At 34.7% G+C, this 25299-nt stretch overlaps 2 protein-coding genes across 6 annotated transcripts; both read right to left on the bottom strand.

The window, feature by feature from the left end:
* Window positions 1–3533: 3533 nt before the first annotated feature.
* On the bottom strand, window positions 3534–14901 carry LOC133299228 (uncharacterized). 3 transcript variants are annotated; one of them, XM_061498661.1, is made up of 11 exons: window positions 14118–14901; window positions 13758–14015; window positions 10838–11080; window positions 10393–10539; window positions 8765–10170; window positions 7383–7456; window positions 6284–6365; window positions 6092–6211; window positions 5764–5870; window positions 4880–5040; window positions 3534–4291 (listed from the first exon to the last, which is right to left on the bottom strand). In XM_061498661.1, the coding sequence occupies exons 1-11, from the start codon at window positions 14556–14558 to the stop codon at window positions 4052–4054; spliced, it is 3279 nt and encodes a 1092-aa protein (XP_061354645.1). In that variant the 5' UTR covers window positions 14559–14901; the 3' UTR covers window positions 3534–4051. The 3 variants fall into 3 exon arrangements, with proteins under 3 accessions (XP_061354645.1, XP_061354646.1, XP_061354647.1); XM_061498662.1 differs by lacking the exon at window positions 10838–11080; XM_061498663.1 differs by lacking the exon at window positions 3534–4291 and having other exon boundaries at window positions 4884–5040; window positions 5764–5860.
* Window positions 14902–19744: 4843 nt separating this feature from the next.
* On the bottom strand, window positions 19745–23408 carry LOC133299233 (uncharacterized). Of its 3 annotated transcripts, none has more exons than XM_061498669.1 (6): window positions 23291–23408; window positions 23074–23211; window positions 22689–22849; window positions 21705–21791; window positions 21263–21421; window positions 19745–20313 (listed from the first exon to the last, which is right to left on the bottom strand). In XM_061498669.1, the coding sequence occupies exons 2-6, from the start codon at window positions 23207–23209 to the stop codon at window positions 20239–20241; spliced, it is 618 nt and encodes a 205-aa protein (XP_061354653.1). In that variant the 5' UTR covers window positions 23210–23211; window positions 23291–23408; the 3' UTR covers window positions 19745–20238. The 3 variants fall into 3 exon arrangements, with proteins under 3 accessions (XP_061354653.1, XP_061354654.1, XP_061354652.1); XM_061498670.1 differs by having other exon boundaries at window positions 21705–21798; window positions 22690–22849; XM_061498668.1 differs by having other exon boundaries at window positions 19750–20313; window positions 21705–21794.
* Window positions 23409–25299: the final 1891 nt, after the last annotated feature.

The raw sequence follows: 25299 nt of genomic DNA, 5'->3' as shown, positions 1-25299 counted from the left end.
AAAGAGAATATCAATGATGAAAGGTGAGAATATTTAGAGAATTAAAAGGCCGGCTATATGTGCAGTTATGCAGAAGCTGGCCGGCAATCATAGAGAGATCAGTTCACACACTTTCTTTTTAGAGGATTCTCTTTGTTTTGACAATCCACCAAATCAATGGCCAAATGTGTACATTAATTAATAAAGAAACAAGAAAATTGTTGGCTATAATTACTTTATAACAGGGTTCAATGCACTGCACAAATTGTGAAGCATCATAGTGTTGTTCTTCAATTCAATCTCTCAGCAGCAGCAACTATAATTGGGTACAAATGTGGGGGTGGAAAAAATCGAAATTAGGCACCAACCCGAGGTGTTGGAACGGTTCAAACTGATCATAGCTTCAATCAATATGGCTTGACCCTGTGATCTGATTGAGCCGCGCCAATATCGCGTGCCTTTTGTTTAATTTTTCCTTTCTAGTTATTTTCAGTTAAGTTAAACTTGATCATTATGTTTGATTGATATGATCCAAGTTTTTCTTATGACAGGCTCCTTAAAAATGACCGGATTATTATATCTCTCTAACTGCATTGGTGAAAGTTTTGATTTCAACGAAGGAAGACCAGGTTAGCATTACTTTAAACTTGATCATTATTTCAGTGACAGACCAATAATATCTGGATTATGGAAACTTCTGCAAATTACTTCTTCTTCAACTATTTGTGGTTACTAAAAAATTTCAAATTAATGTTTTGAGTCATTTTAATAAGATAAAAGGATTATTATTACAATCAAATGATTTGGACGTAGAGACCTGCTTATGAGATGATATGAATATGATTTAGCAATAAGGTAGAATTACAGGTTTATAATGTCTAGAAAATATTTTCCGTGTGCTACTTGAGGAAAAGACAACCTGATTTTAGGAACAAACAGGTTCATGATTTTAAGGTTGATTTTCTTTAACGGACATAATCTTCTTAAGTCTGTAGCCTCTACCTTAATATTTTCTAGAAAATGTTAGGTGTATCATGTATGTGTTACTAACCTTTATAGCCTCTACCTTAATAATTCCTTATTTATGCTTCCATTTTGTTATCAATTTAAGGAAAATTACAATATTTTTTTTTTCACGATATCATGAACCCCACCCTGTTGGCTACAGTTTCCAACCTCCATAGTTGTTTCATCCATGGCAAACGGCAGATGTAGCATGATTATATCCAACATACGCTGCCAAAACTTTGTATCTTTGAATATTTCTCCCAAAAAGGGAAAGGTAGAGAGAACACCACGGGCCGTGCCAAACAAAAGACAGAAAGATATGATATTCCAAAACCAGAAACTTTCAAATTAAAAAAATTAATATAACATTTTCTTCTTTTTCAAATCTTAATATCTAAACAATTTAACAAGCGTGATTTTGACTCTTTTTTAAGGTTTGAATTGTTTACAATAATGGTTTTACTAAACACACTATTGATATTTTTATTTTGAAAAAATAATTTATAAAATACTCTCTAGAAATAAACCAAAAAATACAATCAATCAGGCCTACACAGTATATTCGATTCGAATGCCAGATAAAAGGTACAAATTTACAGGCTTGCACATACGCGAGCATGAATTAATTATGAGCTTGTATGACGTAAAGTTCGAGCGTGTTAGTATCCTCCCTTAAAATTAACACCTAACTAAGATAATCTTTCAAGAATTACGGTTTATGAGTAGTTTATGCATTCTTGAGCATGCTCAAAGATAACCCAGCACAAAACAAAACATTTTATGATGGTGATTGATTACAGAGCATGTCTTTCTATTGTTGTTGATTTGAAAGATATGGTTTTTCTTATTGAAATGGTGAAAAATAAAAAAGATATTAAAAAAAGAAAAGAAAAACAAATAAATGTTTGAGCATCTGAATGCAAGAACCGTATTGAAAGAAGAACGGCGATCGCAAGCATATCTGCTCAATCATCACTTTCGGCAACGAAAAGGGCTGAATACGCTATTCATCAAACAAAGCGCATCAGTGACGCTATCTAATTGCCTTTCCTTCCATTTTCATCTCAGAAATAACAAAACGCTAAATTGAAACTAAATAACAAACTTGAAGCAATTAAGAAAAACGAACAAAAATTCATTTTGAGATTAATTATATATCAGCACAACAAATAACCCAGAAAACATTGGCACCGTAGCAACCAACTACGTCCCACTCTGATATCTGATCGTGCTGCACCAACACATACACCTACACATACATATATATACTACATAAATTGGGAGGATAGGAAACCCTAGCTAGATTTAATTTGGGCCGTCCTTGGGCCTATTAGAAAGTACGGTTAAGGACTGGATGACCCAATTTGAAAACAGTTTTGAATCACCGGATGCAGATCGCGATGTGGGACGGTCAAGTAGTGATGTGAAGTCGTATGTTCGGGTACGTAGTGTACTACTATTTATTTTTTGGGTAAAAACGTAGTACTACTATTTTAAATTTGGGTGAATTATATATATGGCTTTAATATTTCTAATGTAGATAAGTTATTTATATTTATTCCGAAACGACGTCGTTTTGAATTGAAAAAAAAAATTATAATGAAAAAGACTATTATAACCATGAAATAAATTATAATTACGAAAATATCTTGATTTTCGCATTAAAACGACGTCAATCGTCATGTTTTGGGCTTAATATAGATAAGTTATCTTTAACTGTAAAAAAGCGGACTATATATATATATATATATATATATATATATATATATATATATATATATATATAAGAGATAATTTTATTTTTTACACTGACATAAAAATGTGTCGGGCTCATTTCTTTTTTCCTCTCTCCTCTTCAAATGAGCCTACACACTTTTATTTGATGATTTATACTTTAGTTTATTTTAGTCAACGAGAGACAGCAGCTTTTTCCTTTATTACTCCCAATAATATTCTTGGCAAGATTTAAAAGATGAAAATAAGATTTAGTCCCAACGTGGACAGTGAGTATATTCCATTCAAGGCTTGGTTGTTGTTGCAAACTTTTCAATTGGTTTTAAATTGAACCAGAATAACTGATTTATATATCATCATTTAAAATTGCGTCATCCCTCAAATTACGATATCAGGGGACATTGCCTACTTACGTTCCGAAGTAATATTTCAAAGTCATGCTGTCCACTGAGCAGTTTAATAGGGTAATTGCTGCACTAATTCTTAATGGTTCTTGAAGTTGACTACTAACAATTACAGATTTGGTTGCATATTCAAAAAGTTTCCAACTGGCCCTGGCAAAAAACCAGATAAGCAGAGGCAATCTACTTTTTGATTCAGCTTGATTTATGTATTTTATTCCCACTAACAAGTAGCATTCCATAATACGCAATGACCATTTCCTCTCAATATCTCTGGCTCAAGAGCAGAAAAGATATGTAACTTACAAACAGAAAATGAGATTTTGACAATACTTTTCAATTGGTAAACATAACGAAAGTTGCACACAAGATTCCAAGATGCATAGTCTTCACAAATTAGAAAATGGCAAGAGATTACATTTACTAGTCAAACTCTTTTTAGGTGAGCGAGGAGCACTGATAAGGCCGCAAATAGACAAGAGTATGGCTGCATATAAATATCTTCTTTACACTTAACCTTGTAAGTTGGGATTTCATGGGGAATGGTTTTAGTGATACTCTAATAAATTTTCTACAAAATTCATCCTTTTATACAACATATAAGCTTCATGCGTAGGCATCTTGAATAAAGAAACAACTGCTGCAACATTTCCATGAAGATCTTTCTCATCACATATTTTTCCATCAAGGTAGAGGGGAAAGCAGGGGAGGAAGGAGCAACACAAGTAGGTTAACAATGTGCAGTGAAACTGTACAATTCTATACATTGAAAATGAACAACCACTGCGTGGATATAAATCAAAGAATTAAAAGGGAAGGAAGCTATCATAAACCCAACACGCTAAGCAAGCAAACTAATTTAAAAAAAAAAAAAAATGAAAACCAAAAACAAATGAATGAAATGAATATGAATAGAGAGCAAAAAAGATTTACGATATACATCTTACTACCAAAGGAGATACCCCTTTTTCTGCATGGATTGCCTTCAACAATGACCCGAACTTCAAAAGGTTATCTTTGGAGAACCACTGAAGCTTCAATTTAAGAGAGCCTGGAGCTGTGTTTCCATGACCGGTAGCTTCAAGGTTCATTCTGGTAGAGGGATGAAATTTTGCCATTGGACATGTCAGAACTAAAGTCACACAGCAGCTTTCACCAACCTCAATGACCTGGAAAGAGTAACATTAAACAATAAGCCAATTAACGAATGTTTAATCAAAAGGGAGGGTAAAGAACAGTCAATGTTCCGGGGTGCCCGGGGGAGTTTTAGAGAAGTTATTTAATTAGGAAATGTAAAGAACCAATTCAACCCAAAAGCTTAAGCTGTTGGGTGAGGGTACATTAATGGTTTTATATATCTCAACACGCCCCCTCACACGAGAGCCCACTGGGCTTGAAGGGTGGACAATGCACAGGCCCACCTACCTGTGCGAACAAAGAAATTCCACTTGAAAGAAAGTGGGGGGCGGCGAGGATCGAACCCGGGACACGAGGCTCTGATACCATGTAAAGAACCAATTCAACCCAAAAGCTTAAGCTGTAAGATGAGGGTACATTAATGGTTTTATATATCTCAACAGGAAAAAAAGGGTGTTTTTCACGTCTTCATGCTAGTTTTGCTCTTCAAAGAAGATGGCCCAAGTTATGTATTGTTTATGAGGATGATTGGGATGATAATTCAAAACCCACTGGCTTTGTTTGTTTCTAACGTCCGGTATTTTCTGCATCACTTTATAACGCCCCAAAAAGGTACTTACCATCTCAGTTAGGTCGGTAATGGAGCAATATGAATCAATTCTGAAATATGGAGACACCGACGCATCGGATGAAAATGAGTACAGCTGCTTAACATCTTCAACGCATAAAAGCATATACCCTCCTCCAATCACAAACAGCGATCTCGAAAGCCATGCTTCCTCTGTAGGTATAAAACTAAGGACAAGTTTATGTCTGTAAACTATTAATTAATAAATAAAGAGGAAGATTATATTTACAAACTTTTTCGCTTACAAATTCATATATTGCACTTTGTACTCCCCGGAATACATAGGCAAACTATGGCTAGTACCCATACAATAGTCATTCACATTGGGAATTATTTTAAATGTTAGATTATGGCTTGATTGGTCTATGTGAACTGCTATTGTATGGGTAGTGGCCATAGTTTGCCTATATACTCCGGGGAGTACAAAGTGCAATATATGAGTTTGTAAATATAACCTCCCTCCAAAAAGAATATAAAAGTCCTAGCAATTTTTAATACAAGACATATTTTAAAGATTATCAATACCAGTACAGTTAAAAATACAACATAGTCTCTGAAACCTTCAAGAGGTAATAATGGTGAAGGTAAACTTGAACAAAAACTCTAGCGAATTAGTGGATTCACATAATCAACCATCTAAATGAGTTATGCATTCATTGTTCCTACCAACTAATAAAACAATTTTTTCCAACAATAGCATTTCATACCTACTTTTAAGAGATTTTGTTATAAAATATCATCTTTCAGAATTCAGAGCTGCAAATTAATCTCAAAGAAGTCTTACTAAAATAAACAAGAACTGACCGCTGTTGTTCTCATTATGAATAGAATATAAAGGAAAAGTGTACAACATAAAATGACTAGAGAGAAGCATACCACTGTCATTGTTACAACAGACGAGCACCATTGCATACTGATATATGCTACCGTTTGAACCACCACATATTTGGTTGTCAAACAACTCAACCTGGACCTGCTCCAAACTGCCATTTAAATTTCCAAAACCCCAGTCTATTATAGCAGGAAGAATTGAAAATAAAAAAGAAATGAAATATATTCATAACTATAAAGCAATTAATAATATCAAAGTGAAATATTCATTACATACTTTCATAAAGACAAACTTTTTTAAAAAAAATACAAATATAGGCATACATTGACACCCAAATTAATAATTTAAAGTGTAAGGCATAAGGTAAATCACCTTGTTATTAAGCATCTACTGTTCCCTCCACATGAATCGTGTATGGTACATAATAACTCTCTTGATTTCTCAATACTTCTTGTTACAAAAAGGTATGTTTCACCACTCTCGAAATTCACCCTGACGAGCCAAAGAATTACATTTATAAAGTTACCACTTCTTTAGTTCATGTAAGTATACAAGTTCGCTAACCTTAACACCTGAAGTCCCATTCCAACAACCACTTCACTAACTTCTTCAATCTTGTGGCAACTCAATACGCTCAGAAGTGTTCCTGGATGGCATATTCAAGAGGGATTTTAATAGCTATAAAAGAAGCAATCAATGAAAAAAGATTTCAAGATGTAATTTGTTGAATTAATAAGGGAGGGTTAAAATGTATTGTTTATTTTTTAAGCTGCAAAACATGGATAAAATATTGGCGACTTGGTATGTATGAAATGCCATTGTTTGCAGTCAAAGGAAGTGAAAATTAGGCCTTTTAAGGGCCACTTTGGTTTAAATTTTGTAGAACTGATTTCAAAGGAATTGATTTTTGTTTGAGAATGATATTTTAAAGATAAATACCTTTTTCGGTCCTCAGCAAATTTCACAATGCCCGCTTTAGTCCCTAGCAAATAAAAAGGCCCATCGTGGTCCCTAAGAAATTCAAAATGGACCCATTTTAGTCCTTTTAGGGACTAATATGGGTCTTTTTTGAATTTGTGAAGGATCACGATTTCAACTAAATGAGTCCATTTTGAATTTCTTAGGGACCACGATGGGCCTTTTTATTTGCTAGGGACTAAAATGGGCATCGTGAAATTTGCTGAGGATCAAAAAGAGTATTTACTCTATTTTAAAAGTTGGGTTTAAAAAACTGTTTTTGTTTCTATAAGTCAAATTTAGGGTAAAATTACCAAAAAGAACGCAATGTAACCTTAAAAGAAATGAAGAGAGAAATGAGGGTATGATGGTAAATTATCAATGCACATTTCAACAGTGCAAAAGTAAAAGCTCCCTGGAGTTGCTGTCACTTGAATTAATTTTGACGTTTGAACAATGCAATCTCACGCCTATTTTCAGCAATACAGTAGCCAAACACGATAAATGCTATGGAACCTCATTTTAAAAAACACAAATGGCAGTCCGAGCCTCCTAAATCATTTAACCTCCAGTGCAGAAAAGGAGGTTTAATAATTTACAGAAATTAATATGATAAGCATGGACAAAAGGAGCAAAGAGATTGCACTAAAACGAAAGAAACAATTAAGTAACGCTTGCCAACAGAAAAGAAAGGGTATAGCCTAACCTGATCCATCAGAAGCAACACTGATTAGCAGCACATAGAGCTTCTTATGGCTACTCAGCAATACTGCAACTTCTCTACATGGGGAAAAATCAAAATTACATATGCCATAGCAGGGATGAGCAAAAATTTGAGAGTACAAACTATAATCAGCGCAGAACAATGTGGGAAGGAATACTTTCAGTGATAATCATTTCTCAAAAGTGTTATTTTTAGAAAGTATCATATAATCTATATGGAGGGTAATAGCAATGGATCTAGAACTGAACTTTGGGGTGGAAGAGGAAACAAAAAAAAAACGAAGAGAAAAAGAAGAAAGTACAGAATCCTGTAATGCAGAAATTAATTATATCTTTTTTATCATGACACTCTTTTGTATTATAAAATACATCAATTATGAAATGTGTTTTAGGAATTTTCACAATAAAAATTTATCTATATGATCCTGTTTATTGATTTACATTAACTAAACAAATGCAAATATTTGACAATAATCAATGACAAAAATTAGAACTAGTTTTACTCTTGATTTAAATAAAATTAAAATGAATTAAGTTTTCTCGTTGATTCAATTTTAAATTACAGTTAGTTTCACATGATTAAGATTAAAAAAATGATACTTATCTTCAATAATTACTACATTCCTTTCAAATCAAAATAGGATCTTTGGTACACTAAAAGGTTAAGTACTGAGAATTTTAAAGGATGACTTTTAAGTCACGTTCAATGCTATTTTACTACCCTTGCTATAAAAATTAGGTGACTTATCTATTTTCTTTTTGAAAAAATTATAAATTCTTTGATACTTTTAGTCTTAAATCTTCCACCTTCTGCACAAGTTAAGTGTCCGGGTAGAAAAAAGAAGGGAGGTTTCTACTTGAACACTTGAGGAAAGGAAGGCCATTTAGACAAATACAAATATTTTTGCAACTCCTTGGAGACACTGTTGAATGTAATTAACAGGAAACTATAGGAAAGTACCTTCAACAGTTGGTATCATAGAAAAACTAGTCGATTAAGAAGGATTAGAAGATAAAAATAGATACCATGTATAAAATATTAACAATATATGTGATTATATGCAAGGTAAGACATTTGGTGAGTTCGAAACAAAATATTCACAGAATTCAGTGAAATAACAAACTGAGCATATCTTAATTTCATTTGCAGATGAGATGCACACCATGAGAATCAGAAAAGAACAGTAAAAAGTTAAAACATAAAAATAATAAATATGAACAATAATTGACTTGTAGCCCTGAAAAGAAAAAATTACTGCAGACATAACAAAAGATACCAAGCAACCAAAACTGCATTAGATGAAATTATTATCCATTTGATTCTTCCCATCAAGTTCACTTAATTGCTTATGAATTGATAATTACCTTTCTGTATAGATAGTCTCCCTCTCAAGGACACAATTACAGCGTATGCAATGACTACAGATCTCACTGGCTTCAGAGTCAGCAATACTCGAATTGAAATATGTCACAATAAAATCATCATTCTCTTGGGTAGAGGAATAACCCCCAGAAAAATCAGTAAAATCATCAACATCCAATTCTTGTTTGTAATTTGTATAAATCTGTCCTTTACTTATCTGCTCTTGTTCGAGATCACATGCATTGCCATCCGGATGATTCTCTTCTAATATTGAAATAACTCTCTTCTTGGCTTTTTTTCTGATTTTTCTTTTCTCCAACAAATCAGCATCTCGACTGGCAGAAAAAGCACTCTCACCATTGTCAGCACCAGCAGTAAAATCAATTGAATGCTGCTTAGAAGTTTGGTCACTGGATGAACCAAATAAACATATGCCATTTTGTTTTGCATGAGGAATTCCTTGTCTTGGGTTGTAAGACTTTTCCTTGAGTTGATTTTGAGATATATTACCATCAACACTCTCATTCATAAAAAATTTGCATGGGAAATTATCAACTTTAGGCACTGATGGCTCAAATTCACTGTTATCAACTTCACTACAGCTTGTGTTACTATCAGAAGATGCCACTGAAAAGGAATCTGCTGACAACTGCAAAATTTCCTCGATCAAGTGTTGCCGGCGATGAAGAAGGTCTTCTTGAAAATGAGGAGGAGATGTAGGACATGCAGATGATGACTGAGACTCAGATATATCATTAATGGTGGTCAATGGTGAGATGCTGACATTTTCAGCCAGTCTATGTGCCCCTTGGTTGGACGTGGTGTCAGAATGAGAACTTTTAGATTGTGGGAGTGAACTACTAATTCCCTCAAGTGAAAAAGATTTCAGACGCTCCACATCCACTCCTCCAAATTCAGAAAGAGAGGCCCCACTAGCATTACCAAGCGAACCTCTATAATCAAAGTACTGCTGTCCATGAAAACTAGCAGACGTATCTACAAAAGAACTATCAGATTCTAAAATATTCATGCTACTCTCATCTCCTGAGGCTAAAACAGAGTCTGAAGCATATCTTTGAACTCCACCTTGCTGCTCCTCATTTGTCTTGTTTCTGATGTAATTTTCTTTCCGATGATGCAATTCAGCTCTGCCTTCTTTCCTAGTTTCTACCAATTTATCAGAAGCAATATCCATCCAGTCTTTAAATTCCCGCAACCAAAGGTTAGAACGCTCTTTCTTCATATTTTCAACTCTATTTATCAAATCCATTATTTCAGCTTCTTCATTAGATAAATCAGGATCCTCTCCATTTTGCATTTCACTGGCACATGACACAGACTCCTCGTCAGAACATATGCTAGTGATCTCTTCTTCACTCTTAATACTTGCAAGGCGAGAGGCCTTTCTCTGCAGGAGGAAACAAGAATATTATGATGCTAATCTCTATGCAGATCAAAAAAGAAAGTATTACGCTTCTCAAAGTCATGATAGGTACATGTCCAGATGAAATTGGCCTCTCAGGTACAATTTTCAGAAATGAGAATAATTAGCAACATACCTAAGGTGCAAAATAAATAAATTATTATTTTCATTTTTACAGATACATATCCAATTTCACCAATTACATACCCTTCCACCATTGCCCCCTTCCACTAGAGGCTCATCCTTTGCGGGCACATAAATTCCAAAACTGGCAGGTCGCTTATGCATACTGGCAATAATTATTTGTCTCTGCCAAAAATCTCTAGTGCTTATTTCCTGCTCATCTAACTTCAACTGATCAACACAAAGAAGAAAATATGTAAGTTTAGCAAAGGGGAAGAACAAAATCCAAATTTAAAAAGGAAAAAAAAATATGAAGATAATATTACACCAAAAATGCTGCAAACTTCAGAAATTAAATGATATCTGAAAATGAAATTGAGGTATAGTCAAATCTAATATAGCATAACACAACACTGACAAGCAGACACATGGATAATCACACCCTCAAATAAGAGCATGCAGCACAAAGCTACAAACAAATAGACAGAAATGGAGACAGAGTATGTGAAAGCAAACAATATAAACTTACCTTTTCTGGGTTGGTGAAGAAACTGAATACTTGTGCTCTATACCATCGAGCACAGCACAAAGGATTTCCTTCCAACCACAAGCTCTGAAGATATGGAAGGCCCACAAGGAACTCTAGCTCAGAAAAATTGGAAATAATGTTGTAGGAAACATCAAGTCCCTCTAGTGACTTCAAATTCTCAATCCCACGCAAAGTAGTTAGAGCATTGTTCCTCAAAACTAGTTTAACAATATGACAGGAAACCTGCATGATCCAACAAAATTGGTATGAGTCCAGAGCTGATTCCTAAACGAAAGGCATACAATTAAACATAAAGCCGCGCCAGTTGCGCTTGGAGGAGCTTCGCCGCAACTATCCATGCCGCGCCGCACCAGATCGCAATAGCGGCTGTTGCTCGCCACAACAGTATCTTTTTATGGTTTTAACCCTAACCCACTCTCTCTTTCTGCCTTTTTGCCTCTCTGTTGTGTGTCTCTCTTCTGCCTCTCTTGCTTTCTTTATCGCGCTCGTTTTCTCTCTTATAATATTGAAGTTCAATGTGGAAGCCATGAACAAAGAAGCAAAGCTTTGAGAGAGAGAGAGAGAGAGAGAGAGAGAGAGATGACGGAGAAAAGGAGAAAAAATGAGAGAAATAGTAAGAGAGAGAGAGAAAACATATGAAGGAGAAAAAGAAAAACTGTGTGAGAGAGAACGGATGAAAGAGAAAAAGTGAGAGAGAAAAAGATTCTAAACTATCTTTATTCAAAGAAAAGAAAAGTACATTTGTCAGAAAAGTGATTCACAATTCACGGTAACCAAGTAACCTGGTTATAGTGATAGTGGGTAAAACTATTTCTATATCCCAAAAATAAAAAGAATGCATCATTAAAAGGTAACTAAGGTAAAACACTAAAGTAACTAAGATAAATCTGGTAAATCAGTAAAGTATAGTTACAACTAAAGGTAGTACAACTATAGCTAAAGTTTGGACACTTATTGCTAAGAGGTAACATGTCAACTCTACCTTTATTTTTAATTTTTTTTATTATTTGTATATTTTGTAAGTGTTATTATTTTTTAATAATTTATTATGTTACACACACACACACACACACATATATATATACACATATAATTTATTTTTTTAATAAATATATTTTTTCCGCTATTTCCGCAACCACAACCCGCAATAACGCTATAGCGGTTTTGAGGGTTGGCCGCATCAGACCGCAATTCGCATTTGATAACTATGCAATTAAAACACAAGATATTAAGAACTTTCCTAAAAATAATTTGCTTTCACTGCATTTAAGTATTCTGAGTAACTAGCTAGCACAAACAGACGAATTTTCAATGAAATTCCATATCCAGTTCTGAGGACAATAAATTTGAAGTCTCAAGCAAAAGTCATTCAACTTTCAGTCCCAAAATGTCAATCCATATTTCCATGAATCTCAGAACTGCAAGCAGATTAACTTCGGAGGACCGAGCTGTTCTTTACATGTAGCCGGGGAAGTCAATGCAATCATTAATTTTGATTCCTATGAATTGAATCTCATTGTGAAGAGAGTGTGTAGAGGGAGTACAAAAAAGAACATGCTCAAAATAAATATAACGGCAGCTAATTATGGGAACATAACAATTTCTAAGGATCTAACCTGGTGATTGTGTGGCATGTCTGCATCTACTCCTTATATGTTTGTTCATGGTGTGATCAACATGAAAACGACATTTACAACATTCATAAACCCTCACCTAATGAACTTTACTTTTCCCACTATAATGTGCAATCAGAAACTCATTCTATACCTATATTTACAACTTCAATTGAGCCAACTCTGCAGGATTTGAATTCCACTCTTGCAATGGCTCTCCCAAGTAATAAATCTGGATTCTGGAAATATAATTTATGAAACAAATGTTTACAAGGTTAGTTTCATTCAAATCTATATTCCACCTGGTCAATAGTTCGGTCATGATCATGCTAGGATCGTTCAGACTAACCCTCAAATACTCTGAACATAAATGTATCAAAAAGCCCACTAGGATCATTATTGTTTTATCAAAGACAACCACAGAAATAGCAGAATAGTGATAATCAAAGGATGACAAGTCAATCAAAGCTTAAACGGTCATATCTTAGCTGATCCCACACCATTTTAGCTTCCACTTAACCCATTACTAGATTGCTCATCACAGGATCAGCAGCAGAATACTGAATTTTCAATCTCGCAGTAATTACACGAAGAACCTATCCTGAATTTAAAAAATCAAACCAAATCAACTCCAATTGGGGACACCAAACCCACATCCCATCCATTGAAATAGCCAGTGTGCTGCTTGAGACAAAGACATTCATGGGACTGCATCTAATAACTTAAGCTTTGGGGATGTTTGATCCTTGACATCTAAGAGAAAACCATAACCAAGCTAACTAATATTCTCAATAAAGGTGGCTGGGGGAAAAAAATTGTCGCAACCAAGAAAGTATGAATAAAACGATTTATATTCGAGTTTACAATTTCTAAAATCCCACAATGTCATACGGTGTTAAATGTTGAGAGTAAAATTTAAGTTACAAGGATAACCTGGATAGAATTTTACTTCAGTTGATTTTATTCTCAAGTCTCAACAATTCCATGAATGGCCTTTAACAGATCCACCAAAAGTTCCAAACTAAAATTCTTACAATTTTGTAGCCCAGATTATGAAAGATTACTTCAGATTCAGAAAAACCAAAACAACCCAATAAAAAGAAGAAGAAGAAGAAACTCCAGTTTTACAACGATACTGATAAAGTCAACTATAGCATTCCACTTATACTCAGTTAAAACAAACAAAATATAAATCATCCGAGACATACAAGGTCTAGCATATAATACTGGATGTAATCATCTCGACCGGACCAGATAATGAATACTTTAACTGTTTAACCACATACCTGGCTGAAAGGTGCAAATGTACTCAGGTGATTGAAACCAAGGTCCAAATGCTTCAATTTCGTACACTTATGTAGATTATCTACCTTGGCAAACTTGTTCCTGCTAAGGTCAAGTGTTTCAACAGCAGGAAGAAGCTGCAAAGACTCATCCATGAGGACCAAACCATTACATGCACAAGAGACAAACGACAAGCGGTTCCATTGCGGAGAATCCTTTATCTCCGTTATCCTGCTAGCAAACACATGCCGCAGAGCATTCTAAAATACACAAAATTCCTAGACTCAGTTCACTCAATAAATTATGAAGAAAGCAATTCAGAAACTATCATTCCATAATCACAATCGGGAATTCAAACTCACGGTAGAATTGTGACAAATGATCTTCTCGAGAGTATGCCTGAGCTCGAGCAAGCCTCTGGCGGCGGAAGTTGACAAGTCGCAAGCCCTGAGCTCCAGAACCTTCAATCGCCCAAACGGCAAGAAGGACAAGGGCGTGGGATCCCTAACGGGCGTGGGCAACACCGAAACGACCTTGAGTGAGGTGAGGAGCCGTAGGATCCTCCGGAGCTGTTCGAGGGCGCGGTGATCGCCGAGGTCGGACACGTAGGCTCGGAGGTAGTCGACGGGGGCGCCGGCTAAGAGGCTTTCGAGCTCGTGCAGTGCCTCCAGCCTGGATTGGACATAGTGAAGGCCCGCCGGATTAAGCTTCAGGACCAAGGCTCCTTCGACCAGAGGACCCACATGTTTCTCCACGAACTGCACCAGCTTCTCCAGGTAGCGATCTCCCGTCACAATCGCCATTTTCGAAATACGAGATCGATGAGGTAGGTTTCACGGCCTAATTAGGGTTTTCAGAGAGAAGCCAGCAATCTTCGCCGACTCCATGGAAAACGCGGGTGAATACTGAAACGAACAAACAGATAGAGATGCACAAGAAGAAAATATGTATAAATATATATATATAGAGAGAGAGAGTGATAGAGAGAGAGAGAATATGGAGACGAAGATGGAAATTCAGAACAGAGAGAGATGAAAAGGTGGTTTGGGATTGGGAGGGATGGGCGAAAGAAAAACGGCCATGGGTACGGATGAAGCGTTAGCGAGAGAGAGAGAGAGAGTGACGTTTTTATTTTATTTATTTTAAATTTATTTATTTATATTTGTAAATAGAGGGTAGTAAAAGGAAGAAAACCACATGAGTTGTGTTGTGTTGTGGTGAATAAATTGTAATGATTGGGTTGGGTGTTTGAATATGAGGAAATTTTCAAACGAATGATATTAATGGGAATGGAAGTGTGTGTGACGAAAGCATGGGATGAAAAAGGACACGTGGCGTGATCTGGATGCCTCTATTTCTGTCACTGCACTGACCTGTCAGTTTTTCACCTGTTTAAACTTTCAATGAAGGACATGCGTAGGAAGGAGGGAAGGGAACCCAATGTTCATATTCTATTATTTACCCTAAGATAAGATTCGCCATACCATACCTTATGCACACAACTCACTGATAATTTCAATCAAGTATTATTGTGCTTAATACGGTTTACAACAGTTTCCAGTATACAGCCAGACCAATTACGTATCCACCAAGCAAACTGTTTACTATGTATGGTAAACCGTACATACATACAATATAAAAAATATTAAAATAGATTGTTATAAAATTATAACTTTAATGTATCTTTATATAAATATGATCTTTTCACATGATAATATTATGATTTTTTTATAGAGAGGATCTATTTCCTGTAAATGAATTTTCTCATATTAAAATTTCAAATAGCCAGTTCATGTGACATTTTTGTATCTCTTTTTCTTCGTTAATGATAATTGAGATTCACCTATTTAATAAAGGTGAAGAGAGATATTGTTATAAAATAATATAAATCATTAAAAAAGCTCTCACCTAACATATTAAGATTTTAGGTTGAACTGATTTTTTTTACATGGTATCAAAACTTTAATAACCATAAGATCAGAAGTTCAATCAAATCCAAATAGCTCTTGCGTGAGGAGAAGTGTTAGAGAATAATATAAATCATTAAAAAGACTCTGATACCATATAAAAAACTAATTCAATCCACAAATTTAAGGTGTTAGATAAGAATTTTTTTAATAATTTATATTATTCTTGATAGATATAAATACAAAATTTTCATTTAACAAATCATGTGAAATTTAAAAAAAATAATTAATTTTTGTCATGTCATTGTATTCGGTGTATATGCATACACTTCGGTCTGCTATGCCGTCAATCATAATATACAATAATTTGCAAACTTCTAAAGTATTTCATTTATAAATACCTGATAACATATTGATCCCATAAGACCCACGGCTATTTGATTGGACATCTACGATCCACCATATTAATTTGTAACCTCTTTTTCTTCTTTTATCTTGAAGATGTTTACCTAACCTCATAGTGCTTCAATATATCCGAACAATGATTTTTTGATCTCTTTTTTTATTTTTTTGATGTGATTTGCCAACAAATATTGTAATTAACTATAGATAAGAGGGAAACATATACAAAATCTTATCCATAGAATCCGTGTGATTACGATAAATGAGCAGCGGAATTAAGTGTATCTCTCTCTCTCTATATATAGGTTCTACACAAATCTCATGTAATATGTTCAACTATATATTGTTTATATTAAATATTGAAGTACATTTGCGAGTCATAGAAAAGTAATCCTTAATTATTGCCACTCAACTCATCAGATGTCAGATCTTCATAATTAAAAAACAACACTAAAGTAAGCTTCTTCTTCTTCTTTTTTTCCTTTGTGTTCATTTTTTTATTTTTCATTTGAATTTTTTAATTTTCCAATTACACATAATATCGTTCTTATTTTAAGTCTCCGTTTAAATTATTGTGCCAAGTGTCATAGCAGGATTTCTTTTCCCCTTTAAATACGGCCGCATTATTAAAACTTCAGAGAGTTTCACAGCACACGTAAGTTTATGTTGTATTTACAGCGAGCAACTTTAATGAGTCCTATTGTTTTGGCATTAGCTATTCCTGGGATTTGATTTTCTCGAATTTAATTCTCATGTTGTGACTCAATTAATGGTGGGTCCCATATTTATTAAAAAACGAAAAAGAAAAGAAAAATTTTGCACGCAAATCGAAGGGTCACTAACATGAGAGTTGAATTCTCATGCAACATGAGAAAAAGTTTTCCCTCTCTATTTATTACTAAAAATTAAGAGTTGTACTAGTGTAATATTATATGACCCAAGAAAACTTTCTTACACATATAACTAAGAGGTGGGGTCTATATATTTTTTTTTCTCTTTCATTATTCCACTTTCTCTATCCTCTTTATTGTGAATGTAAGAAAATTTTCTTACATCATGCAACATTATACTCATTAAACCCAAAAAATATAAATGTCTGCATGAGTTTTCTTACAAGTTTACAGGACAAAATTTGAACACAAATAAAAAGATGCTGCTTCCACTGTTCAAGTAACAACTGGTGTAAAGAACCTTGAAATACACCACCCCAAAAGCTAGCTCTAAGGGTGGGAGTGTCCAAGGTCTTATAAATTCCATATTAGTTGCACATACAACCAAATGTGGGACTATATATCTCAACACGCCACATCACACGAGAGCCTTTTGGGCTTGAAGCGTGGACAATGCAACAGGCCCAGCCTACCTGTGCTAAGATACTCCACAAGAGAAAGTGAGGAGCGGCGAGGCTCTGATACCATGTAAAGAACCTTGCGATACACCACCCCAAAAGCTAGTTCTAAGGGTGGGAGTGCCCAAGGTCTTATAAACTCCACATTAGTTGCACATACAACTAAATGTGGGACTATATATCTCAACAACTGGAAATTGAAAAAGAAAACAATAAGGGTCCATTGTTAGCTTTGTACGCAATTCAGTACCGCGTGGCATTATTTGCCTTGATTTGGATTTTAGAATGAGCTGAATTTGTTCTGCAAGGTCCCCTCTGTGCTTGCTTCTTTTGTTAGTGTTAAGAGTGTTAGTGTTAATAGTGTAGAAGTCCCACATTGAGTGTGTCTCTTTGTATTCTTCAATTGGTTTGCTATATAATAGCACCAATGTTGTGTAGTTTAATACAACAAGGATTACTATCATTTCCTCTTGTATCTATGATATTCAACATGGTATCTAGAGCCTAACAAGAGGAATCTTAATCCGTTTAACTTAGTTCTATTTTCCATAATTTCAATATGGTTATAGAGAGATATCACCCTCCTTGAGGGATTCCCGTTGCTATTTCTTTTTCGGGTTTTTCTTAGTATGCTCTGTGACTGCAGCTTAGACTGATCTGTCACATCAGAAAAGAATGATCCTTGGGAAGTTGTTGGGTTGACCACCGTTGTCGTTGACCGACCACCGTTGACCGCGTCGTCCACCGTTGACAGCCGTCTCCGGCGACTTTTCCGGTGACTTTTCCGATGACTTTTCGGCGATCCACCACCGTCTCCGACGACTTTTCCGACGACCCACCGCCGTCTCCGGCGACTTTTTCGATTCCGCGAAGCTTTGTTTTTCTTTAATCTTCTTTCTTCCCAAGATGGAGTATTTATACTATTCATCATCCATCTTGAGGGGAAGCACTGTCCAAGTTGCTGATGTTGTCTCCGCTGATACCGAAGTTCCTCTTGAGGGGGAGCACTATCCATGTTGCTGATGGTCATTCCAGCACAATTGTCTTTGCCGATGATAATTCTGCCACTATTTAGAAGTTCCTCTTGAGGGGGAGCACTGTCCATGTTGCTGATGGTCATTCCAGCACAATTGTCTTTGCCGATGATAATTCCGGCACTGTTTAGAAGTTCCTCTTGAGGGGGAGCACTGTCCATGTTGCTGATTGTCATTCCAGCACAATTGTCTTTGCCGATGATAATTCCGGCACTGTTTAGAAGTTCCTCTTGAGGGGGAGCACTGTCAATGTTGCTGATGGTCATTCCAGCACAATTGTCTTTGTCAATGATCATTCCGGCATCTTCCATGTTGATGTTCATTTCGACGCCATTTTTAGCACATTGTTGATTTTTGGTTTCTCATTTAGGAGATTTATTTTGATATTATGTTACTTGGTCTTTCTTGTAATAAGCTTGTAGTATAGTCAAGGGGAAACCACGGCTGCTCACCAACTGTTAAATGAAATGTCTGAGAAGGATCTTGATGCCGATGTCCTGGTCAGCTCAGTTGTCTTTGCCGATGATAATTCCGGCACCATCCATGCTCTGATGTCCATTTCAGCACTGTCTCTTTATCAGCTCTTCACACTGATGGTCATTCCAGTTGATTTGTTGTACTTGGTCATTTCATTTCGTTGATGTAGCATTGTTGTTTTTGGTTCCTAATGGGAGTATTATTTATGTATCAAGCTTGTAGCATATGATCTATATGCTACAGCTTGAGGGGGAGTGTTAAGAGTGTTAGTGTTAATAGTATAGAAGTCCCACATTGAGTGTGTCTCTTTGTATTCTTCAATTGGTTTGCTATATAATAGCACCAATGTTGTGTAATTTAATACAACAAGGATTACTATCAATTCCTCTTGTATCTATGATATTCAACAGTTAGTTTAAGGTAGTTTAAGGGTCAAAGGTCCCCTCAAACCTGCACGTGAATGGTTCCCTCATATATGCAAAAAAGGGAAGGGATATATGAATTAGGGGCTGTTCCAGCACGTGAATGGTTCTGGTACATGACCAATAATTTTGGCTTAAGCATTTCAATATCAATCTGGATATGATAATTATCAATCAATACCTTAGCAAACGCCAGAAAGAGGTTTACTTTTTTGTTCATTTCAGAAGACATTTTCCTCAGTCATTACTTCTATTCCAAATATTATTCTCAAAAAATGGGGAAGAACGTACACAGAAAGAAGAAACAATGGAAATATTCAAATTTAGAGCAGTCCTTCTATGGAATTAACATCTATTTATCAGATTACCAAAAAAAAAAAACATCTATTTATTTATTTTGAACACAATCGTTTCGAATAAAGGGCAGTGCAGAGTACGTATTGCTAAGATTCACAATTGTCCAAATGTTTTCATCCCAATTCAAGTGGTCCCATTGACTTGTTGGTAATTATGTACCTAAAGGATGTGCAGTTCGTTTTTCTCTTGGAGTTAGCAGTTCTGGGTATGAGGAAAATGGCTCCAGGCCAAAATCCAAACTCACCTTCAACATTCTCCATCATGACATGAGGTGCAATGGTGAACGGCACTAAGAACAGCCGCTAAATTATATGAATTTAAAAGCATTATCATCGTACCTTACAGATTACTTCCACCAGGAATTTTTTGTGAATACTATGGATTAGAAATCTCATCCTTTTATCTGTGAGTAGACTGAAGCTATGAACCTTTCTGAACTAGTTCCATATAGATTAAAATTTCTGTTTCAATTACTGTGGTAAAACTCCAGTGTATATATACAAACAAGCTACTTCAATTCACCTGCGCACCACTAGCTAGCGACTTTTCTCTTCCTCAACTTCTTCAAGCAGTGCTACTAGCTCTGCTTCAGTTAGGGAATCCAACCGTTTCTGTAGATTCAATAGAGGCAAAATTATTCTATGGCATGTTATATTGTGAAATAATGTGAACACACGACATATTGCAGACCCAAGTTTCAAGCTTCAATCATGTTTGGAAAGAAATTTTTTACAATAACACATTTTTTTGGGATATCTGAATGTGTCTCAGACTTTCAGGCTCAGTTCAAAAGAGGAAATTAGAGTAAGATTGTGTCATATGGAATGCAGCTGCTCCCAATTTGAGAATTTTGAACTACAACCACAGGTATTTATCAATGGACTTATTACTCGACATATCAAAGAAAAATGTAATACGTTTTAAGAAAGTTAGGCATCTATCCAACTCTTCTTTAGTCCTGGGCATTATAAAGAACAGTTTCTCCAATAATAGAAAGGTGTAGTAGTATCATAACCAATGCAAACACACAGCAGCTGTTTGACACGCAGTAGCTAAAAAAAAGCAACATGCTTCGTAAAATGTTCTATAAGAAATGATAAGGCACAGAACAATTGATGAATGATATTTTCTGGTTTACTACCCAATTGACTGAAGTTTGGCCACCTCAAATTACTGTAAATAATTTTAGGACACCATTTTATTTATAGCCAGCTAATGTAGCAGCACCAGTACATTGTGATTACATTTCTTTTTAAGCTACTCAATTTCAACAATTGAAGGACCACTGTTTTTTTTTTTTTAATTTCATTCATATTTTTTAAAGGAAAATGGTATGATATCATATCACTAGATAGAAATCCTTTTATCAATTTACAAGATAAAGAAAAAGATTCAGAAAAAAGGACAAGGTTGACCAAGAAATTTCATTGCCAATACCCAGTCATGCACTTGCAATTCTTGTGGTAAGTCAAAAAAACAATTAGTTCATTTTGCTTAAAACAAGAGAAAAGCAACCTTGTTATTTCCTTGTTTGAAACTCTAAAAAAAATATTATTGTACCTCCATCACTTTGTATTCATAGTCACGTAGTTGTTGTGCATATGTCATTTCCTTGTTTGAAACTCTAAAGATATACGTGGAGATCCATCCAATTGTGAGGCCCAAAACCAGCACCAGCTGAACCACATTTCCTGCTTGTAGTGGATCAACTCCCGCAAACTGCATAAAGGAACCAAGAACAGTTGCTTGATTAATCCTAGTGCATTAGTGCATATACATGGTGTCCTTCACATCATGGGCGAAAGCAGTTATAAGAAGGGCACATTGGCTAAGTTCTATTTTTCACAAGGCACCCGACCCATTTGTTAATAGCCTTCAGACTATGTACTTCTCATATATGAACTGGAATAAGCTAAGCGCTAAGAAGATGAAGGAAACAATATAAGAAACCAAAAAACGGAAATATATTCCAACGAATACATAAGGGCAGAAAGCAAGGTACCTCTAGTCCACTTTTTAACCCAATGCCAAGAAAAGTAACCCCAAGTCCAATAAATAGGACATCTTTCCTTGTATACCCAAATGGTGTCTTCTGAAACATCCAAAAAAGTATAAGCATCAGATTTCTTTTGTTATATGCCTGTTTATTTTATGTAATTGCAAGACCGATAGAGTGACCAGAGAATTTAAGTGCAAGTATCAGACGATAGAATAACAATTTTCTGTAATAAATCAGATGAGGACATAAGCAGACATTCTATTCCCCATTTATTCAACGTATTTCAACAACCAAAACACAATATTAATCACCACGTGAATGGTTGTACTTTCAGAAGACAAAAGCATAACATATCAAACAAGAAGGAAGTGAGTCTATAAGATCAAACTCTATTATACATATACTTACGGACAAGAGAAGAAATCTCTAAAAAGAATAATTATATTCATTTTCATCCCTCAAAGAGAAAACCCCATTACACAAAGGCTCCCCAAATTTGGGAGGGTAGGGGCGGGTTGATTGTATACAGCTTATCCTTATATTTTTGCAAAATGGTTGTTTTCTATACTTAAACTCATAGCCTTCTAGTCACAAAGAAGCAACCTTAAAAACAAGAATCATACCACTAACAGATCAAATGCCCCATTTCCATCCATAAAAAATGTGGAAAAATATTTTTATTTTCCAACCATCTGAAAACAAGAATCATACCACTAATAGATCAAATGCCCCATATCTATCCGTAAAAAATGTGGAAAAATATTTTTATTTTCCAACCATCTGAAAAGTAGCCACTGTCTATTTGTTTTGTACGTTTTTGTACAGTTCTTAGAGTGTAAATTCGAAAATGACCATTAAGCATATATATTTGGGGTCAAAAATTTCAAGTTTCAAGGTCAAAATATAAGCTGATAGCCAAGTTCAGTCAAATGCCATTGGCTAAGAGCATCCTACAAAATCATCACATTAGTATTCGCTCATACGTGCCTTTGTCTGATCAGAGCGGTCGTCCGTAGTGCCAGTAGAGTTTGAAGAGCTACTACTTCTAAGGATAGAGAACCTCTCTTTCTTTGAAAACTTCCCACTAAATCTCTTTTCTGGTAAAGTAAAATTCCTCTTTCCATTTAAGCATTGGGGAACGATTGTTCCTGAACATATAGCAGAAAAATTAATGAAACCAAACTAATGAAGAAGCATCATCATTCTTATTTCTGAGCAGAGAAATAGAATAAATAATATTAGTAGTGAACAGTTTGTCAAATTTGAGTTAAATTGAAAGAACTCTGCACTTGCTTATGAAGCTTACTATATTAAACAACAAGTGCGATGAAGCAAAACAAAAATTATACAAGTAATTGAGTAGTTAATTTACCTCTCTTAAAAGATGTTAAAGCTCTTACTCGAGGTTGCAAGAGGGACAAAGCAGGAATACCGACATAGGAAATTGCACATTTTTGGAATAAAAAGCTGCAATTTGCATTTACATTTACATGTGGAACATAAGCCATCCCTGAAGAAAAGAGAAATAAAGCACTTTGCATATTAAGAATTATGAAGTCATAAGCACAAACATGTTGCATAAGGAATACCTGTGGAAGGAGAAGAATATGCTGCAGGGGACGAGTGGAGAAGGTTAACGCATTTGAGATGAGATTCTTCTGTTCAACTTCACTCTAAACGCGCTGTTAGCTCCCGCTCCTCGATACGTGCCAGTTAACCATTGCGTTGGGTCCCACTCTTCCCTTGTAGCCAGAAACTTTCATAAAATATCTTTTAAGAAAAAGAAAAATCATTTTTTCATTCTACATAATTATCTTACTTAACCGAGGAGAAGGTATTTAGTGGGCCTGGACTATGGTGATCCTTTTCCAAAATAGAAAAAAAAAAGTGCGAGAGGGAAAGAAAAAAAAAAGAGTAGAAATGAAAGAAAATTTTCTATTTATAAAAAAGAGACCACTGAATAAGTGGTGGACCTGGAGCGTATTAAATTTTTCCTTAACTGAGAGTGCGAGACAAAATCACGAATGAAATCGTACGATGCACGGATATCGCTACGAGATACGAAATACGATATGACACGATATTTTAACACGTTAATTTTAAAAAATGTTAAATTTTAACACGTTAGGACATGTTTCGATATTATGTAATATTTTTAATTTATGTAATATATATTAAATTTAATATTCAATAATTTAACAAAAAAATAAAGCTAAACTTATAATACCCATCAATTTTGCAAAGAAGCATAATATATCTCAAATATTTATATTAAATGCAATAAAATCGTAATCATAATCTAACGAATCTAATAGTTGGAACTCAAAATGCAATCAAACGTAACCTTTGAACTTTTTTGAGTCTTTGTAACGAGTATTGAGTGTCGGTGATGGTAGGAAAGCGTCGGACACGACACGTCAGAAATTTTGAAGTGTCGGTGCTTTATAGATAAAACCCACAAGTATTAAGAGAGTAAAAAAAACAAAGAGGAGAAACTCATCTTTATTTTACATGTGTAGGAATTTGATTTCTCTCTTTAAGAGAAATATAACCCTTAAAAAAATGCTAAATATTTACATAAAAGAAATTATTTAATACCAAATTTCTCTAATGAATGAATTTGGTGGAATTTTTACTTTTCTTTTGCTCTTTCCAAGCATGGTTAATTATTAGACATTCTGTACTCCAAACAAATAATATATTAGACATTCGTAATAAATTTTGTTCAATAACTCTCGTACCAAACAACATTAGGGTTATATATTATTTTTTAATCGATCTATCAATTATTTGATTAATTTGATTAGAGTATTATTTACACTCATATTTTAACTTGTAAGGAATATAGCGATATTTTATCTTTTAAATAAATATATTTTATACTTAATGAAATATTGAAATTTGTTTTCATTCAAATCTCAAAGCTGGTTGATACATTCAATCGAACTTTTCAATTTATTAAAAGTTTAGTATTTGATTTTTTTTTATTCTTTTGAAATTTGTTTTTTAATTAATAATTTAGATGGGGTTAGGGTAAGCGCAAATTCCAATTTCTTTTAGAATTTTTGAAAAAAATTACGGTTCTTATTAATTATAAATATGAACTTAATCCTTAACCAATTCCGACCAACCTCGTTCACTTTTTTAGAAGCTTGCTTTTGTTAAAATTATGTTGTTATTCTTCCTAAGCTTATGCATATGAAATATGAGGAATATTAATCTTATATCACATGAGACAATAACTCTCTCCTACACACTCAAAAAAATATAAGTCTCACTTTAATTTTTTTCTCTTTTTCCGGGTAATGAGACTCACGTAAAATTGTAAGTGCAACATAAGATAAATATCTCTATTGCATAAAAAAATATAATTCCATGAAATATCAGTCCCCTCCCGCCCTTCTTCCTTGCTCCAAAAAGTGCAATACTTCAACAATTAAACTCCTTGTTTTATTTCAGTCTGAGTTGGCCAAAGATATTTAAAAAAGTTGGAGCTGTAGCCAATTTGTCATGAAGACACTAAAATATAGGCCAAAAAAAATTCGCAAGTTTCTCTTTAAAATACAGAAAAAAAACAATATATTAGATAATATTTTTC

This window comes from Gastrolobium bilobum, unplaced genomic scaffold (assembly GCF_033153095.1).
Source record: "Gastrolobium bilobum isolate Gb01-03AN ecotype WA unplaced genomic scaffold, APGP_CSIRO_Gbil_v1 utg865, whole genome shotgun sequence".
Taxonomy (NCBI): Eukaryota; Viridiplantae; Streptophyta; class Magnoliopsida; order Fabales; family Fabaceae; genus Gastrolobium; species Gastrolobium bilobum.
Note: the sequence above shows the minus strand (reverse complement) of the source record. Positions and strands in the feature narration are given on the sequence as shown.

Bases quoted from the DNA above. Each gene is read 5' to 3' on its own strand.
- LOC133299233 (XM_061498670.1), bottom strand. From the start codon at position 23,209: ATGGCTTATGTTCCACATGTAAATGTAAATGCAAATTGCAGCTTTTTA. The intron at 21,799-22,689 runs GGCACGTATGAG...TTTTTGGATGTT, and splicing joins GACCGCTCTGATCAGACAAA to TCAGAAGACACCATTTGGGT. The intron at 20,314-21,262 runs GTACAATAATAT...TTGAATCTACAG, and splicing joins ATGAATACAAAGTGATGGAG to AAACGGTTGGATTCCCTAAC.
- LOC133299228 (XM_061498661.1), bottom strand. From the start codon at position 14,558: ATGGCGATTGTGACGGGAGATCGCTACCTGGAGAAGCTGGTGCAGTTC. The intron at 11,081-13,757 runs GTATGTGGTTAA...TGGATCATGCAG, and splicing joins CATTTGCACCTTTCAGCCAG to GTTTCCTGTCATATTGTTAA. The intron at 5,871-6,091 runs GTGATTTACCTT...TTTAAATGGCAG, and splicing joins AGTAGATGCTTAATAACAAG to TTTGGAGCAGGTCCAGGTTG.